The sequence below is a fragment of the Vidua macroura genome, chromosome 22, assembly GCF_024509145.1.
Source record: "Vidua macroura isolate BioBank_ID:100142 chromosome 22, ASM2450914v1, whole genome shotgun sequence".
In the NCBI taxonomy this organism is placed as follows: Eukaryota; Metazoa; Chordata; class Aves; order Passeriformes; family Viduidae; genus Vidua; species Vidua macroura.
This window is the reverse complement of record NC_071592.1, coordinates 6,916,801-6,936,837: the sequence shown is the minus strand read 5'-3', so window position 1 is coordinate 6,936,837 and position 20,037 is coordinate 6,916,801. Positions and strand designations below refer to the sequence as shown.

General features: G+C 46.5%; 1 protein-coding gene across 2 annotated transcripts in view; it reads left to right on the top strand.

Moving 5' to 3' along the window:
• ARHGAP32 (Rho GTPase activating protein 32) overlaps window positions 1–20,037 on the top strand; it is a 171,828-nt gene that overhangs the window by 82,830 nt on the left and 68,961 nt on the right. For both annotated transcript variants that reach the window (XM_053996897.1, XM_053996896.1), the window contains 4 exons: window positions 12,169–12,306; window positions 14,284–14,376; window positions 15,836–15,958; window positions 18,029–18,106. In XM_053996897.1, coding sequence (XP_053852872.1) covers window positions 12,169–12,306; window positions 14,284–14,376; window positions 15,836–15,958; window positions 18,029–18,106 — 432 coding nt within the window. The remainder of the gene's footprint in view (window positions 1–12,168; window positions 12,307–14,283; window positions 14,377–15,835; window positions 15,959–18,028; window positions 18,107–20,037) is intronic.

Here is a 20,037-nt window from a genome sequence, read left to right as displayed (position 1 = left end):
GAGGTGTGAAATGTGCAATGGGGACAGATTTTGGCAGGGTGTCTCTGGATCAGGCCAAAAATATTGAAGGAGGGAGGAAAAAAGCCTGAAAACCAAATGTGGCTTTCCTCACCCTTTGGATGTGCTTCCAGCACTGGTGTTCAGGCACTGCAGCAGCCTGAGCTATGTCCTGGATTGCTCAGATGGACATGGCGAATTCTGCTAGGGAGGCTGGATCCACAGAAATGTAAAAGCTCTCAATTGCTGTGATTTGTTGCAGAAGCAGATAGCAAAGAGTGAAGGAGTTGCCAACTTTCTCTTCCAGACTTAGAGAAATCAGTCAACGGTGGGTTTGGGGGTCAGTGCTGGGCCTTGCCCAGTCCGGGCTGTGCAGACCCCCCTGTGCTGTGGCCCTCAAATGGCATTTACTGTGCCATTCCCTCTGGAGCAGGCAGCAAAGCAAAGCTTTGGAGCAGCAGATATTTCAAACATCCAGCTCAGCCTTAGCTGGGTTTGGCAGGACACAGCTACTTACACTGAGGGAATTCTATCCCACTGCTTCCCAGCTGTAAGTATCATTTTAGTGGTGTAAAGAGAATTAGTGCTTGATGCCTGTTTTGCAAAACCTTCCCAGATAAGGTTTGAAAAAGCATTATTTGGGAGGTGTATTTGTGCTGCAAGTCAGCTTGTGAAATCCAGGCTTTGTGCAAGGTTCAGAGGAGGGGTTAAGTCTCTGCTCAGCTTTTCTTCTACTTAAAAACCTAAAAAAATTAATCCAGTTTATTAGCTCTTAAGAAGTGGGAATATATAGAGAGCTATTTCAGAAAAAAGGAGAGATAGGATTCTTCTTTTGATTCCTTTGGACAAATCTAAATGTGAAAACTAGGAAATGACAAAGGGAGGGAATTAAATCCTATTGGGAAGAGACAATGATGGGAGGGTTTGGTTTGGGTTTTTTTTTTCAGCAATTCAAGTGGATTTTCCTTTTTTTTTTTTCCAAGTAAGGTTGAACTGAACTTCTATTTCTAGAAGATGGATTTCAGGACTTCTGTGAAAAAAAGTGATATTATTAAAATAAATGGGCCAAGTCCTGGAAGGGTGGTGTGAGGACTATACCTGTGAACCCTCTGAACCTGGAGACAGTAATTGGGAATCCCTGTGGTTCCTGAAGGAGCACAGGGGATGGCTGAGACCCCTGAGGAATTCATGCTGTACCTGCTGCTGTGAAAGTCCTTGGACAGTGTTCGCAATCCTTGGGAGTTTCCACAGGGATAAACAAAGAATTTACACGGTCTGAATCACATTTGAAAGGGGTTACTTGAAGTGTGGAGAATAAATCAGCACAAGTCAGAGCTTGCAAACAGGCTGGAATGGACTGATCCAGTCAGCTTGTAAGGAAGGCTGGAAATGTGCCTTTTGGATGTTTTGGGGTTTTTTTTGTGTGACATTACAGCAACTCTGTGTACTTACTCAAATATTACAACAAAAGAATGCCCAGTCTCAGCTTTTGTTCTGAAAAATGAAACTTGTAATTGCTGTTTACAGTGTGAAATTTGTGGTGTTTGAACACCTCAAGCATCATTTTTGGTGACATTTGGAGTGGCAGGGAGAGAACGAGGACTGTCTGTGGAGATGTTCACGTTCTGAGGGGGGGCTGTAACCTCCAGCCTTTCCTGAGGCTTTGGCTTCTCATGTCCATGCTCACAGGTGGATTGCTGGGACAGGAGTGACAGGCACTGCTCAGCAGGGATGTCAGGCTGCACAAGCACGAGCCAGGCAGACACAGTCTCAGTGGTCAGACACAGGCTGACTGCTGCAATGCCAGCCCAGCCACAGCACCTTTCCTGCTCCTCCTTTCCAGGGGATAATGGCAACAAAGGAAGCCTTTTTCTGTTCCAGCACTGGTACATTTCTAAGGCTGTTCCCAGAGCAGGAATTCTTGTGGTCCAAGCAGGTTTTTTCTCCATTTTCCTGCTCCCGTTTTCAGGCTGGCAGGAGCTGAGCCATTCCTGTGGCACAGGATGCCCAGTGCTGTGCCCTGTTCCTGTTCTTCCTTCCAGCAGGGGCTGTGTTTGCTCTGGTGGATGGAATCAGGTCCCTGGTGCACCAGAAGAAGACATTGGCCCAAACCTCAGCCACTTGTCCCAGCTCTGCCCTGCAGGAGATTCGAGCTGGGCACCTTGTGCTTGGAGAGCAGGATTTGCCAAGCTCTGTCCTGTTTGGACATGTCACAATGGCAGTGCCAGTTTTGAGGCAAAAGGGATTTTTGTCCCCTCCAGGAGCACACTGCACTGTCCCAGCTGCACCCGTGTGTCCTGGGGCTCTGGGGTTCCCTGATGGGGATGCTGATGGGGCTGCTCCTTGAGCCCCAGCCAGGGCAAATTCACTGCTCTGCTGTGGAGATCCATCCATTGCTCACGAGACATGAAAAATTGCTGTCACCCTTAAACTTTGGTCTTTAATTGCGCCATTCATGGCTCTCTTCAATTTTTTTTTTCCTCTCTTTAATTATTTTAATGTGTATTGTGACAGAAATGGGGTGAGCTCTTTGTTTTCTTAACTCTGGATGCATGAGATGCAAAACCAGGGTTGTAGCTGTGTGTGGATTTGTTGATTCCTGTGTGTGGAATGGAATAATTTATTTATCATATATTTATGACATTGCAGAAATAAAAACTGTTGTGGAGCTGTTGGTGCTAAAGCACATTTTTTCAGCAGGTGCAAATATAGGTGCACTTCGAGCTGTCCTCTCAGCATGCCAGGGACAGAGGCTTTCTGTGCTCAAACTCCAATGGGGAAATGCTCAGGAATTTATTTGAGAGTCGGGAAGGAGGGGGTCTGGAAATAACCTCCTCAAAACAAGAGCCTCCCAGTTCATCAGAGCTGCATGAAGCTGAGCTGCTGGGCAGTTCTTGGTCAGAGGGAATGTAAGTGATACAGAACTGCTTCAGATGGTTTTCCCTGATGGAAACCCCCCAGCTGAAGGGAAGGGCCAGGCCCTGCTCTAGGGAGGGATGATGAGTGAGAGGAAGATCATTTGTCAGGATAAAGTGCAATATCACATCGAGGTGCTGTCCTGAAGGGTTTCTGTGAGCAGCAGAGGCTCTCACAATTCCACGGTCGTTTGTTGATGTCGTGTCCTTTGCCTTCAGACAGAAAACAAAGCCAGAATTAGAGATCTCTGCTTGTGCCCAGACTGTGCTCTGGCTCTGGCAGTGAGGGTCACTGCAGAAAGCCATGGGACTGTGATGGATCTTGGCAGGGCTCCTGACCCTCATGTGGTGCTTTGGAGGCAAGGCTGGGCCTGGCCACAAATTGAAGGGGACACTTGGGCTGTTCTGATGAGACACCAAGTTGTCCCCACAACTGAGCAGTGCAGATGATTTGCAGAGGAGCCCTTTGCCTACAATTCACTTGTTTTACAACTTTTCCAAGAGCAGGGCTTGGTTCAAGTCCAGAATGGGAGGAGGATTGTGGGGGTATTCTTTCCTGCCTTGATGTTTATTCCTTATGGGGAGGTTTCTATGCACACATTTTCAATACCTGTTTACCTGGGGAAGGTGACAGGCTGTTGGGACAAATCATCTAAAACTGTTTCATCCAGTCCCATCCTCTGCAAGGCTGCAAAGCTGCTCTGGTCACCAGGTGATGCTGGGTGTAAGAGGCTGAGGAAGCAGCAGCAGACAGCCCAGGTGAGCAGTTGGGATGCTCAGCCTCAGGGGAGGTGATGTTCACAGACCCTGGAACAGCATCTGCACTTCCAAGTAACAGATTCACTGATAAAAATGCAGAGCAGGCAGGTCAGGAAAGGATGGTTTCAAAAAGGCTCTGTCAAGGCACAGAAACCACATCATAATAAACAGTGTGTGTGTAAAGGCAGAATCACTGACTTATGGAGTCATTTAGCATGGCAAGTACCTCCAAAGTCATGGAGTTTAACCTTCGCCACAGCGCTGCCAAGCCACCACCAATCCCTGTCCCCAAGTGCCACATCAACACAGTTTTTTTAGCCTTTCCAGGGACTGTGACTCCACCCACCACTGCTCTGGGCAGCCTCTGCAAGGGCTTGGCAACCTTTTCCATTAAAAAAAATCAACTTAATATCCAACCTAGCCCTCCTTAGGACAGCTTGTCCTAAAGATACTTCAGTGGTAAATCAAAGATGCATCATCTTCCCTGTTTGTAGCAAATATTTGCTGGCACAGAGCCAGGTGGAAAAATACACAATCACAACAGTTTCTGAAGTTATCTCCTACCAGTTACACTGAGTGCAGATGGATTATTAAACTGATATTCTGAAGATAACTTGGAACTGAGCTGTCTGGGTAATAAGAGGGCTGAGAGTGCCACTGCTGCACTCAGTAAATAGAGGTGCTTTGCCCAACTGCATGTTACATGAAAAATAAGTTTTGTTTAGAGGAGTCAGTTACATAATTCTCAGGAGGAACCCAGTTTGAGCTTGTTCCTTAAATTATGGGGGGCTTTCCCAAAGTTACAGAGCAGATTTGGGCCCCATGTTTGTTAAAATGCAGAGAGCAGGTGTTCGTTGTCACTCTGAAGATGTGCCACAGGCTGGGGGATGGAGGCATCAGAAATCAACAGACTGTATTTTGTAAGACTGTAGAGCAGGTTTGTCACCAAGGGCTCAAGTTTTGACAGATCAGGACTTTCTCTTTTCTAAGTGGTGCATTTTTAACTCATCTGTGGGTTTAAAACCATGCCTTTATTTCAAACATTGTGGTTTACATTTTGAAAAGCCCCCATCAGGGATATTAGATATTGAAGGTGGTCTGTCTTAAATATTTCATCTCCTGGGTCTTGGCACCACTTTTCACTATTTCTTCATAAAGAGTGATGGCTGCAGCTGCCAGAAAAGCAGCAGATTTTCCATTTTTACTCCAGCCTTGTTCACAAAACCTCCCCATAACTGCTTCTGTTTCTTGTGCTTTCTAAATAATGTTTCACCTTTCCAACCTCTGTCCTTGAGGCTTGATCAGCTGCATCTCTAACACCCCTGCTTGCAGATCTTTTGCCTGGAAATACTCATGTTTTTTATCTCTAACCTTGCCTAGAGGCATTTCTTACCCTGTTAATGATATTTTCCAAGCACTGGTAGTGTTGCTTAACTTTGGGGTGTCAGTGTCACATACAGCAGGGTTTTGTTCTTTCTGTGCTCCTGAGTGCCTGTTGTTTGTAAATGATGTGATGGATGTCTGGCCTGTGACATAGCAGCCCTAACGGGGTCATGGGGGGTGTTCAAATAGTTTTTTTGGGTTTGGACCTACAAAAAAAATGTCTTTTCTCGCTGGTAGTTTGTATTTACAAAAACATGCTTCTGTGCTCTGATCAAATATATATATATATATATATATATATATACAAGTCAGCTGTTTGCTGCTATGATCTGCCTGAGAAATGAGATTTAAGAAAATTGAGATCTGTGTCTGCCAAAGCTGCTGATGCTGTAGGTGACCTCGGGCAAGGAATTCGGGAAGTTTTTGGAAATAGGAAAATGGGGGAATGGCTTCCCACTGCCAGAGGGCAGGGTTAGATGGGATATTGGGAAGGAATTGTTCCCTGGGAGAGTGGGAGGCCCTGGCACAGGGTGCCCAGAGCAGCTGTGGCTGCCCCTGGATCCCTGGAAATGTCCAAGGCCAGGCTGGATGGAGCTTGGAGCACCTGGGATAGTGGAAGGTGTCCCTGCCCATGGATGGGGTTTAAGGTTCCTCCCACCCCAAGCCATCCTGGGATTCTGTGATTTTCTTTTCTTTTGTTTTAACAACCTCAGGCAAGTAATTTTAAAGGTTTTTTGTTTGTTTTGCTCTGAAGGCCAGTCATGGCTGCTGGCTTTGATGGAGCTTTCCCCTGTGCCTGAGTGCAGAGCAGTTTGTGGCACGTCTGGGCTGTGGGGTAAGGAGGGAGCTGTGTTTAATGCCTGCAAGGTCCATACAGTCATTTGTAGCTGTACATACACCCCCTCACTGCCCTGCTACCTGGAGGATGGTGGAATTTCAGCTCCCTTCCCTGAGCTCTGCTCTGGGGCTCTGAAGGGTTTAGTTTGTTACTCCAAGCTCTCATGTCACGATTGTAATTTTCTGAAGTGCAGAAAAGCAGCCCCCACACCATGCCCACCCTCCCCTCACCCATGACCTGCTGCTCCATGGTGGAATTTTGGTAAAGGGATGATGGATATGGAAGTGTTTAAATTACAGTGTGGCAGGAGAGCAGGGATGTCACTCACATGTCGAGGGCTGTAAATCCTGCGTCGTGTTCAAGGTTTGTCAGGCTGCCATTCAGAAATGGGCTGGTTCTGGGAGGAAAAATGGCTCTTAGGGTTTCAGGCACTCTGTTTCTGTTGGGTTGTCTTGCTGGGCTCTTACTCCTCTGTACCTGTACAGAACCACTCAGCCCCAAAGCCTGAGCCAAGCATTTATTTACTCCTGGCAAAGCTGTTCCTCTGAGGGACACAGGAACTACTGGGGCTCATGGCTGGTGTCCCCTTCTCCCCCAGAGAACCACACACACCTGAGGGGTGATTTCCCAAACAGTGAGGATAGACAGGATGACACTGCTGTCCCTCAGACCCAGCCCTGTGTCCCCACGTGTGCTCTAGGGGCTCCTATCTGTAATTGGAATCCAGCAGCACAACAAAGTCTAATTTTTAGGAGAGAAAAGCTGCAGTGGTTTCCATTAAAATATCTTTTTTTCCTAGTGACTGCAATTAATTGATAATAAACTGATAATTAATGCTGAGAGATTAATTTATGCTGTGGAATAAGGCTAATAAGGGTCCACCACATAAATATACCAAATTTTCTCCTCTGCCTTGTGCTCTGTCCATTTGTATTTTCCCTCTGTCTTGTGCTTGTTCCTCCCTTGTGTCCATGTGCTGTGACTCCAGGGTGAGTGCTGAAGTTTTAGTATTTCATTCAGAAATAAAGTACTTTTATGTTGCCTTAGTGAAAACTCCCTTTAAGTTTTAAAGATTTATAATTTCCTTCAAGTTAGAATAATGCACCAGAAGTTGTGGAGTCTCTTTGGTAAACAGATGTAGACGTAGATAAAGCGACTTAAGGCACCAGCTAAAAACACTTCCTGGGTGAACTCCCTGGGATGGAGTTTATCCATCTTGCTTTCTGTTTTGACTAAATCTCTAAACCATTTTCTGCTGTGACTTGAAACAGGAAAGGGCTGAAGGGTCAGGCTGGAATAACATACAGAGCCTGAGCCCCAGACAGCTGTAAGAGTCACCCATGGCAGAGTTAACCTGCCCTGCTGGATGCTGCTGCTTTTCCTGCCATTTAATCTGTGGTGTTTTCTTACTTAGGGGTCAAACTGAAGTGACTTTTGCCTTATACTTTCATCTCATTTTCTGCTCTTGCTCTCCATGTGGGCTGCAAGGTTCAGGAGAGCATCCATGTGTTCTCTCTGAGGAAATAAGCATTTGAACCAGAAGAGAAAGGTCTATCCCTGTCTTAAAATAAATAAATGCTAAGTGCTGTAGAGCAAACCCAGCCAGACTGTGGGACAGGAAGGCTGTGTGTGCTGGAGCTCAGTGGCAGCCTGGCTGGCTTGGAGAGGGATTGATGGACAGGGTGGCATTGTGCCTGCTGACATGGAGACAGATCCAACTGGAAACGGGAGCTTTTCCTACATAGCAAGAAGATCTATAAATCTTTAATACAAAATTCTAGCATGTAAGTTTTGTGAATGGAGGGTACCACAAATCTTGGCAGCAGCTGGACCTCTCTTGCAGGCTAGGTGCTTCTAGGTGTTGCTCAGGGCACAGCAGGAAGAGTTTTCTGCCAGATGCTGAGTTAAACCCATGTACAAACATTCCAGTATGGAACTGGCCTGGACTTAGGGGAGGCCCAGCTAGAAACAAGCACAATTCCTGTACTGATAATTGAAGAGTTTAAGGGACAATGGAACAAAGTGGGCTTTGACTGGGGGAATGAAAATGCAGGGAATGGTTTAAAATTGCTTCCTCTCAGATTTGCAGGGGGTAATATCTGTCTGTTGGTAATGAAGCCATCACTGAGCTGCAGGAATCAGGATGGGCTTGGGAAGAATGGCAGTGGGAGTGACACTGCTGCTCAAGTGCCACAGGACTGAGCTGAGCTTAAGGGAGTAGGAAACTACTCCAGGCTGTGGCTGCTCATCGTCCTCCGCAGGCCATTTGATCAGCAGAGCTAAAAATATTCCTTGTGGAGCTGGGCTCTGGATCCCTGTCCCTCCCCATCTCCTCCCGTGCCAAGTGAAGCCCGGGAGCGTCTCTGATCTGTGATCTTGCAGTGCTGGTGCCACTGATGGAGGGTTCAGATCTCTGTCTCACTGGAAATTAAGTCATCAGTTCAGCAGTCTCTAATCATTTAGTCTGACAATTCAGATAATAGTCAGACAGTTTCTTTAGTCTGCCATTTCTCCTTGCTTTGATAATCGTAAAAAAATCAGCAGCTCTGTGCAGAGGCTGAAATCTCACCAGGCTCTCATTGTACATTTAATCCTACCCAGCAGAGTGAGGGAGGACAGATCAGGATGGGAAAAGAGTAGGGATGAGACCAGATTTTCCATTCTGTGAGAAATTCCAGATTCTTCATGATGCTTTTCATTGTGAATGTTTCTGTAAAAAGCAATTTCAAAAAATATATTGATTTTTTTTTTTCAAGAGGAACTTGTTTTTAAGTCACTGGTCAATTTTTCCTTTTAAAGATCCTGAAACTATTTAATGGCACTATTGAAATCCTCACTTGTTATTTGATTTTTTTTTATTTTAAAGAACTTTGTCACAGCCAGGTTTGTAGTTGAAGGTCTGAATCACTTCAGACCTTCACTTTGTGCTTAACTTCACCTCTTATGTCCCACTGAAGTGAATCTAAGTGGATTTAAGCTTGTGCTTCTGTAAATCAGGACCACTAATAATTAAGGAAATGAAAAGTAATTATTGTATTAGAAAATTAGAGGCTGATCAAAAATTTATTTGAGCAACAGTTTATGAAAATCATTAAAAACATGAAGAAGACATTTTTGCCATATGGATGTTGAGTACCTGAAGCACCAGAAATGTTGAGCTTTGCTATAAAACACAGTTGACAACACAAGACCAACGTAACGGGCACTTACTTCTGTCTAATCTTTTATTAACTCTCTAAATTAAAAAATAATCCTTTTGCCAAACCTTTCTGGCACTTGAGAATTTGCAGGAAAGGGGAGCAAGATGTACAATTTTTATATTGGTAAATTATATTATATGGTTTCCAGTTATATTGGGAGTCTGGCTGGGAGAATCCAGACTTTGCTTTCCTGAGGTTTGTGCTGGAGATCTAAGGGGAAGCACTAAATACTGACCAGTTCCTTCCTCCATTGCTGCAGTGATTCCTTCCTGTAAAGTTAATTGCACCCAATGTAAATGTGGCTTAAAAATTCATCACTCAGGCTCCAAATCTGAAAAAAACTTTGCTTAATACTACTTGAAGTCCAACCTAAAGCACGGGAGCTTTTTGAAATTAGTTATGGCAGGCTTAAAATTTTAGAATATTGGTAGACACCTCTTTAGGGTGTTGGAATAACATTCTGCTGGGTGGAAATGTGTGTTATTGCTCCTGAAGTGCTGCTTTGTGCCAGCACAGCCTGTGCACGGCCACTCTTGAGTGAGACAGAAATTGGCAGCCCCATTCCCAGAAAGTGGAGGCAGATACTGAGCTCTTCTGAGAGAAGTGACAGAACCTGAGGAACAGCTGGAGCTGTGCCAGGGAGGTTTAGGTTGGATTTAGGGAAAGGTTCTTCCCCCAGAGGGTGCTGGCACTGCCCAGGCTCCCCAGGGAATGGGCACGGCCCTGACGCTGCCAGAGTTCCAGGAGCCTTTGGACAGCGCTGCCAGGGATGCCCAGGGTGGAGTTGTTGGGGGTCTGTGCAGGGCCAGGACTTGGAATGATGATCCTTTTGGGTCCAACTCAGGATATTCCACGATTCCATGAAGTAAATGATGATCCTTTTGCACAAGAGCCTGTTGTCCACAATCCTAGGCTGAGTGACCTAGGAATGGTGATGAGGTTCTGGCCTCCAGGCACCTACAGCATCCCTCTCCAGGAGCCTGGGCTGCTGGCAGGGACAGCTCAGGGCTGGCTTAGGGATAGCTCAGGGATGGTTCAGGGATAGCTCAGGGATGGGAGAGCTCAGGGAGAGCTCTGCTGGTTGCTTAGCAGCTGCGAGCTGCAGTTTGGAGGTGCAGGAACTGAGGATCCCGGTTCCCTGCCCGCGCTCCGGCTCTGCTGCCTGCCCTTGCTCCAGGAGCCTCCCGTGGGGCCAGAGACACTGCTGCTGGTGTGGGGTAAGCTGTCCCTGCTCATCCATCACCTTTTCCTGCTGCTGTCAGCCCTGTGACCGGGATGGTGTGGGATCCTGCACACCCTGGCACAGCAGGGGCTGACCCAGCTCTGCTTCCTGGCTGCATTTAACTCTTACTGCCCTCATTCATGGCAGCCAGGCTGCAAAGCTACAGACCAGCCTTTAAAATGAAATAGAATGGAATTAGTGGCAGGTATAGGATCGTTTGACAGATCATTTTGTTGTTTGGGTGGTCACGTGGGAATGAAATGCCCGATTTGGTGGCAGAGGCAGATCCAGGATCACAGGGATTTCTGAGGCTGCTGTTCCCTATGTTGGTGACTGAACCTTTGAAGGTCACACTGGCAGCTCAGTGAGAGTGCAGGAATCCCTGAATTGCAAAAGATGGAGAAATGGGGAAGGCTGACAGCTCCCTGAATTAGTCTTGCACTCCTGGTTTTGTTTTTCTCCTATAGACAAAAAGTGAAATTACATAACGTGGAAATCCCAAATCATTTATCCTGTGTAGGTGCCTCTTTGTAGGATTGTGAAATATGGTGATTTCTCATGAACTGAAAGCAGAGTCTATGGACACAGCCACAGTGTGGAGTTGTCTTAAATCATTGGGACAGAATGTAGCTGGATTGGAGGGTTTATATCTGCAATTGCCTCGCAGGCTTTGGATACAATTGTAAAACTGATGCTTAGAACTTTGCTGATAAAGAAATCAGTGTAGAGGAATTATGACTGGGAATTCAGAGTAGGCCATGCCTTTTGTGTCCCGGGGAGAGGGCACCTGGCAGAGCCCTGCCAGCCAGGCACAGCAGGTCAGCATTTATAGCTCTGTCCCCTGCTGTGTCCCCCTTACACCACACATCCCCTGCTTTCTGCTCCACTTTCAGGCATCTCTGTGTCACTTCCAGTCCCTGGCACCGCCTCTGAGTGCCCGTGTAACCCAGAGCAATCTTATGCCTTGATTCCTTCCACATCCCTGGAAGTGAGGAAGGCCAGCTTGGATGAGGCTTGGAGTAAACTGGGACAGGGGAAGGTGTCTGTGCCCATGGTGGGGGTGGGACTGGATGGGCTTTAAGCTCCCTTCTGTCCCAAAGCACTCTGGGATTCTGTGATTAATGACTCCTCATAAAGTGCTTTGACCTGTGAACTGCTGCATTAATACAACATTTTTTATTGATCATAATAGGCCATGGAGCATTTAAACGTTATCTTTAGATATTAAAAGCTTCAAAAAGCAAACTGTTCTGTGCTGCCACAGTCCCTTCCTTGTCCCCTGGAGCAGTCTGTATCTTGTCTATATTTTAATTGGGAAAATGATATGCACTCAGGAATAAATCTGCAGCTAGAGTTGTTCATCATGGATTGTTTTCTTAATTCAGCTGAAGGTTTGCCTGGGGCACCTGGCAGAAATTTTGCAAGCTTCAATCCTGCCTTCAGATCTCTGGGTTTATATGTGTCTATCTGTTTGGAATCTAATTTCACGCTGTTTATACAACCACTTGGTGATTTACATTTGTGCAAGGACACCTCGTGTAGGAAAATGCTACAAAATCCTTGTAAGACAGGTGGAAGTTAAAGCTCTGGATGGGTCTCATGCTGCTGGGCCACATCCAAACTCATGGTTAAATGATTAAAACAGGACCACTAACAGCTGGTTGGAGCAGGAATGGCTGCAGCAAATTCAAACATGAAAATGTTACCTGCAAATTAAACCATGAAAATGTTATTCAGGCACTTTGATCGCTTTCAAATGTTTCAAGGAGAAAGTGCTATTTGTGCTCAGATTTCCCTTTCCTACCCATCAGGGCTGAGGAGCTGCTGACAGTGTGGCTGTGTTTGTGTGTGCAGGGCAGGAGCTGGATCGTGAAGAGGAGCTATGAGGATTTCCGGGTGCTGGACAAACACCTCCACCTGTGCATCTACGACCGCCGCTTCTCGCAGCTGGCAGAGCTGCCCCGCTCCGATGCCCTGAAGGACAGCCCCGAGGTAAGGGGCCCCTCTGGGGCACCCAGGGCACCACCCAGGCACTGGGATTTGTTCAAGGAATGACCTCCGGGGGAGGTTTGTTGGATATCAAGGACAATTCTATCATGGAAGGGGCTGCCCAGGGCAGTGGTGGTCACCATCCCTGGAAGTGTTCAAAAGTGTGTGGATGTGGCACTTGGGGACATGGTTTAGTGGTGGACTTAGAGGTCTTTTCCAGCCTCAGAAATTCCATTTATTTCTAGTACACAGTGTTATTCTAGTATTATAGTAATAAGTATACTTATTGCTAGTATATTACTAGTATACTATTACTAGTGTTACTAGTAATATACTAGTATATTGCTATTGATATATATTTCTAGTGTAGAGTAGTTTTAATGCAGCCTGGTTTACCTTTGAAAATTGGCTACCACAAATAAAGTCAGTGATCTAAAGGGAAATGTCCTGCAAGTTCAGACAACTGAATCTGGAACAGTAATTGAGTGTCAAGAAAGCTGCTGTCCTGTGGTCCCTTGTATGTGAATTTGGTTTTGTCTTTGGGAGCTTTGTCAGTGATGTGGATATTTCCTGGCTTAGTGTTAGCAACTCAGCATTCCCAGGGCATCATGCTGTCTGAGGCTGCTGCACTGCCAGAGGGATCCCATTTGGAGTGCTAGGCTTCCATTTCAAACTGAGTATTCCTGAAGCGTTTTTTAAGAGCATTTTCATTAGTGTGTTATTTAAATGGTCTTTAAAAAGCTCTTTTTTCTCAATGAGGTTTTTTCTTTTCCTCAAAGAGATACTTCTCATTTCTTTGCTTACCCAGAGTATGATGAGCTGAAATTACCTCAGCTTCTTGCTGCTGATAATTGAAGATTTATTCATGTCCAGAAAAATCTCTTGGAAAGCAGCAGGTGAATGTTAGCTGCATGGTTTTGGAGGATGTGGACACTGAAATTAGTACCCCCTGGAATTTTACAGGGTGTTTGCCATGAAATTTAAGGAGCTGATCATGAAGCCCCATCACTCAGCAGAGAGACTGATTTAACACTTGCTTTGGCTTCACACAGGGTATTTTTGAGGAGGATTTAAAGTTTAAATTCAGCAGAAGCAGCAATATTCAGGACAATTAATTCCTGGTTTATTTTTAATTATATTTTAGGCATTCCTATCTCTCACATCCTTACTTGTACCACCGATTTAACTGGACTTTAGAACAAGAGCCTGAAAATCTACATTCTGTCTGCAGGCACAGAGGATGTGAAGATGCTGAACAGCTCTGGTGCTCTGCAGCTGTGGGGTGTCTCATCATGTATTTTTTGTGAATTGGCCACGTTGGAACAGATGTTTGAGGAGAACAATGTTTTAAACAGTCCTACAGATTCTAGGCTACAATGCTGCTTTATACCACTGTCACTGTGAGACTCTGGAAAGGCCTCAGTGGCTTCTCTGTAATAAAAACCAGTTTACTGTTACAGAAGGGACATGGCAAAGTGTATTTTTAAAGCCCTCTTCTGATGCTTGAAATGTTACTCTTTGGCCAGGGGGTCACTCTGAGGTGCTGCATTCTCAAGGCTTTGCAGGCGTGTGGAAGTGGCACTCAGGATTTGTTCACTGAGAGGTTCTCAGGTGTGTTTGGTGGCCCTAGGACACAAGTTGTTTGTGTGTGTGTCCACTGTGAGGGTAAAGCTTTAGATTTAGGGTGTCTTGACAAGGGAAGTTACGAAAATCTGCATGAATCTTACAAAATTATAATAATAACATTATTACTTTCACAGAGAGCTGCTGCTTTTCCCTTTCTTTTGGTGAAACCGTTGTAACCCTGTGTGTAGCTTGCTGTCCTTCAAACAACAGAAATGCATTTATTTGCAGAAGGGAACGTATCTCTGTAACTCTTGCCTGTGGCAGTGGGTGATTTCTGGTCTTCCCTAAGCCTGCAGGAGGATCTCCAAAGGCAGGTGCACTAACAGAACCACTGTGTGTGTGTTTGTGTCCCAGCTGGTCACCCAGATGCTGATGGCTTACCTGGCTCGGCTCTCCAACATCGCAGGCAACAAGATCAACTGTGGCCCTGCCCTCACATGGATGGAGGTACAGCACAAACCTGGGGTGTTCCTTGTTTCCTGACCTTGGAAACACAGCAGGCACACAGCTGCTCTTTCCAGACCTATTGATGTCACTGGAATTCTATCCTGAGAGCTTTATTCCCTTGTTAGGAGCACGTAGAAGGTGTAGGACACACAGAATCAGAACCAGTGTTAAGAGTATAGAGTTTTTTTCCTTGTTACCTGGATTTTGTCTCTCAGAAACATATTGTCCTGCTGATATTCACAAACAGAAGAGGTGGCAGTTCCAGTGAGCTGCCTGGGAATGCCAGATTCAGCACTGGATCTCCCAGTGATGGGTTGCAGAAGGCTCACTTATTTCGAAGCTCACTTATTCCTGCTCTCCTTTTTGCCAAGGCAATGCTGCAAGTGTGGCACATTTCTAAAACTCAGCCGTCTCTGTTATGGTGTTTCCCTGCTCTCTTGGGTTTTTAAAATAATTTTTCCCTGTGGCAGCTCCAAACCCACTAAATACTCCGTGCTCCTGTTGGCTTCCCTGCAGACAGAGGCAGCCTTGTGCTTGCAGTGGCACAGTTTGTGTGTTGTGAACTGCAGCTGCAGCTCTGCTTTCAGGTTTAATGGTCTTGTAGCCTTTAAACAATAGCCCTTAGTGGGGATGAGAGCAGGGAGGGCTGGATGAGTGTCCAGCTGTCCCTGCTCAGGCTGCCTGCAGACGTGTGGCTTTCCATCGCTGCACACCAGGAATAGAAACAGCTATTAATAGACTGTTGCAGCTCCTTTTTAAATGGATCTGATAAGGATTGAGTGTGTTTTCTTGCAGTTTTCCCCACTGATATCCTTCTCACCCTGAAATCCTTTGGGATGAGAAAAATCTTGGAAAGTGGCAAAGGGAAGTTGTAGGGAGAAATAAGATGTAGCATTCAGAACAACACAGCAGGCCTGGAGATCACAGCAAACCCAGTGCAGAATAACCTTTATGACTCACTGAGAATCCTACAGAATTTTACACAGAAATCTGGGAGTTTTGGAAGTATGCTGATGATTGCAAGGGAGGGGAGTGCATGTTTTCTTAAAATAATTAAAAGTGTGGGAGAAAGTGGAAAGCGACACTAGTTTTTGGGTTGACAGCATTTTCTCCTTTCCTCAGTGCCTCGAGCATTAATTCCACCTTGTAGAGGATTCTTGTAGCACATCTGTATTGCCATGGAAAACCACCATGCTTTGGTGTTAAAGGGAGGTGCAGACCCTCACTGTGTGTTACTGTTTGCACACAAAGCTGCACCAAGCTAGCCTTTCTCTCCTCAGGGGATGGGCACACCCGACCTTCTGGAACCCCCAGTGAGCTGTTCTGGCTGTGCTCTGCCCTCTCTCCTGGGGCCCGGGGCTGGGCTGTCTCTCTCAATCAGCTTGAAGCCTTTGCACCACTAAAATGCCTCCTCACTTGTCCTCAGCTGCCTCACAGTCCCCTGTGCTCTTTGTTTCAGATTGATAACAAGGGGAATCACCTGCTGGTCCATGAGGAATCATCCATTAATGTCCCCGCTATTGCTGCTGCCCATGTCATTAAGAGATACATTGCTCAAGCAGCAGATGAACTGTCCTTTGAGGTAAATAAAGCACTTGCATTCCTTGTTGTCAGCTCCAAATGAGTGCAATCTGTTTGTCTGGGCCTCTGTGCACATCAGGAATATGTCCAGACACTTCCACAATGTTTTGTGAGATGAAGCTTGGAAGATTGAGTTAAATGTTCGATCTGCAATGACTTGGATATGGGCAGATGTTCAGTCATCTTTAAAATACAGCTTTACTTGGCATTAGTATCTTGCAATGAACCAGCTCCTGCCAGCTCCTCTGGGCTGTCCCTGAGCAGAGCCCCTGTGTTTTCTGTTCAGGGTGACTGTCCCTGTGTGTGTGGACACAAGTTTCATTTCTCCTTGCCCGGGTTACACTGCCTGGGTTCCTCTGAGCAAGTCCCTGTCCATAACCATTTTTAAGAGCTTCTGCTCCCATGAGAAGTAAAGAACAAGACTGGCAAAGGATTGCTGCTTAAAGGGCAGGTGATGAGCTAAAACTGGCCAGAAAATCCAGCACAGGGGCTGCTGTGGAGCAAATCCCTGAATCTCAGGATAGTTTGGCTTGGGAGGGACTCTAAAACCCATCCCATTCCACCCCTTGCCATGGGCAGGGACACCTTCAAGTAGCCCAGGCTGCTTCACATCCCATCCAAGGTCTCCAGACCCTGGAAGCTTTTGGTTGTCTGTTTTACCCAAAAAGGATTGGTTGTGCTCTGGTTGCCCTGTGCAATGGTGCTGTTTCTACAAAACATGTGAAGGAAAACAGTGCCCCGAGGAGCTTTGTGATCACATCCTTGGTGTGCAGCACAGGAAGGAAAAATAACAGTGATAGTCTGGTGCTGCCTGGGGTTTGTTCATGTTCAAATGAAGGCAAGGAATAGTATACCCCAAAGAACTCTGTGGTCAGAGGGACATGTGGGCATGGCAGCTCTGAGCTGGACTCCAAGCAGCCCAGCATCCAGGCTGGTTGTCAGCCTATGAGAGCTCTGAGATGACACTCCCTGCTTGTAAATCTTGCTCTGTGCAGAAGGGAAACTGTGGCACGTGCAGTTTGCAAGGGTGTGCAGTGAGGCAGCGCAGCAGTAGTGACACAGAACACAGGGGGTTTATGATGCTGAGTCCTGTTCCCTAATCCAAATTATCTTTGTGTTTATTATTCTAAATTTCTAGTAGGCAGTTGCACAAGCAGCTGACTGGGGTTTGCTCCCCAGTTCTGAGAAACATCCTCAGTGACTCTGCTCCTGTGATGGCAGCAGTTTCCTTCATGGACATTTGCTTTGCTCTTGATTCACTATTCCCTGGAGGAAATAATTTCCCCACATCTCAGTCATCCCTGTCTGCAAACTGGGGATGTGTTGTCTTTTCTGTAAAACACTTTGAGATCCACCAGTGTAAAATATCTGGTGATAGTAGGGCATTACTGGCATAAATTTTTGCCCACCTACCTGGAATACCTGCAGTATTTATTTAGGTTCTGCCTCTTCTTATTTTCTGTAATAGAGGCCACACAGAGCTTGATTCAAACCAAGCCAAATTTAGTATTGATTATACAGATTTCCTTTTGAACTATTGCAGAATTACATTTTTATAGGAATGAGCAAAGCTTCAGAAAACCTGTCTGGTGTCCTTTGCCATCTTCCATCCTGTTGCTGTAGCACCACTTCTCCTCTGTTCACTTCGTAACCCTGGGCAGCTCATCTGGAGCAGTTTGGGAGCTGCAAAGGCAGCTCTTCACTCTGCTGTGAGAGGGAGCAAGGAGAAACATCTCAGTGCCTCAGTGCCTACAGACTTGTGGGTAGGGCAGTAAAAATCAGTTCAGCTACTGGAGCAGATTTACCCAAGTGCTTGACACCATCACTGCAGTTTAACCAGAACCCTTCTGTAGCCCTTCCCAGGACCCTGCTGCTCTTCAGGCCCTTTCCTGAGGAACAACTGTATCCTGTGTGCTGGATAATGCAGGAACTCTTGCACCTCCCAGCTCGGCTTTGCAAAGGCAGATGTGCAGCTGCTCCAGAGTTGTGCAGTTCTTTGCAGTGCTAAGACTGTGGTTTTTGGAACTGTGCTCTCCTCCTGGCTGTGACTGATGCTGTCAACCCTTTGCAGGTGGGGGACATCGTGTCTGTCATCGACATGCCACCAAAGGAGCTGACCTCGTGGTGGAGAGGAAAACACGGGTTCCAGGTAGGTACCAGCACAGCCATGGCAGTGGGACTGGAATAAAAGCAGGAACCTCTGTGCTGTGTTCCTGGAGCTGCTGTGCCTGGTCAGGGTGGCTCAGGGGACGAGCAGGGTGTCCCTGCCTTGGTGTCAGGGGACTCCCCTTCTCTCTGGGCTGGGGCTGGAGCAGACACAGGGTCTCCACTGGAAGTTTCGTTCCTCCCTCACCACGGGAAGGAGGGCTGGCCATGGCCTGTGATGGACAGCTGGCCTGAAGGCAGTGGAAGCTTCTGCTGCGTCCCCTCCAAGGCAGCTGACACTGTTACTCACATCATCCCCTTCCTTCCAGTAGCTAAAACCAGACCAGGCAGAACATAGAGGATTTGGAGAATTCCAGCTGAGGAAACAGTCCTGCTGACTTAGACCAGCCACCCATCCGTGCCTGTGTTCACTGTGTGGTGTCAGTGTTGCTGGTCCCTGTAAACAACACAGCACAGAGATGGAGACTGAATTTTCAAAAGGTCCTAAGCATGCCTGGGGATTAGGTACCAAACCTTGTGTGTTGAAATGGCACTGTCCTTCCAAGGAGTTTTTATTCCTTTGGATTTTGCCATTAGGAAATGTAAAAGCTTTAAAAGTCTCTTTTAACCAAGCAAACCCCAAAGCCACTGGGGGTTGGAAGGCTGACTTGTGCCATCTCACATTTCAGCTGCTTTCAGCCAGGGATTTCCATCTGCAGCTGCTGACTGTGAGTGGGTGGGATGAGGAGTTTGCTCTGCAGAGGCTCAGGATTGACCAGACACTTGTGTAATTTGGCATGGAAAGTCTTCTCAAGGCTCCTCAGGTTTTCCCTGGCAGCCCTTTCTGTGCCAGACCAGGCTGTGGGCCGGCTGTTGTCAGTGCCCAGCAGTTGGATCTCCCAATCCCAGCTGGATGCAGCTGCGTACTTAACTATGCTAGTGCTGTCTGCTCAGCCAGGGCACATGAGACACAGCTTGTGTTGGTTTTGTGTCAGGTGTGGGAGTTCAGGTGACATCTCCTTTGTAAAGTCAGAACAGCATGGACATAGACTAGCTGCTCTGGAATTTCATTTGTTTCTAGAGTCAACACACTGGTACTACTTGAACAAACTTCTGCTTCTGAACTGTGTTGTGCCTTTGCTGGACTTCAATTCTAATCTTAAAAGCCTTAAAGCTGAATATGCTGTACTGTCATGGAATCAGAGAATGGCTTGAGCTGGAAGGGACCTCAGACATCAGTTCCAGCCCTCAATCAATTAAATGCTGTAATACTGCTTGGAATGATCAGCCTATGCCCTGATTAACTTCCAAGTGAATCAATAAAGCAAAACAAAGCTACTCTCTGGTTTGTGCCTGAGTGTGGGCACTTTGCACAGGGCTTGGAAGCCCTGTGTGGGATGTAGATCCCACTATTCAGTGTGGCTGACATTTGGGCCATGTCTGGAGAACAGCAGTGCTGATTAAAAGCAGAGAAGCAAGGCAGCCCTTCTGCAGTTTGTCACAGCTTTGTGCCACTCAGATCACAGTGATCCTGTTGTGTTTTCCCAGCGTAAAAACATGATGATGAGCACACTGCCAGAAAAGGGGGTTTTCTGTGTACCTGCACAGTCTGGCTCCTGACACAACAGATATGGCAGCTGTGGAAGTACAGCACCATATTCTGGCTTAACAGAAATTAGGGGTGGAATAATCTTGTGTCCTTAATGACAAGCAGGAGTGGTCACAGTGTGAACAGGTGACAGCCATGCACACCTTGGAGATGCAGCTCTGTGTTGCCACAGCTCCAGGAGCCTGGTTTGCTCAAAGTCTTAACCTGTGTGTTGTTTATAGTTCATGAGCTCTAAATGTACAGAAAATGTGTGTTTCCTGATGAAATGAAGTCTTTGGTTGATACGAGCAGTAAGAATTTAGAGAAGGGAAATTTATCTCTGGTGT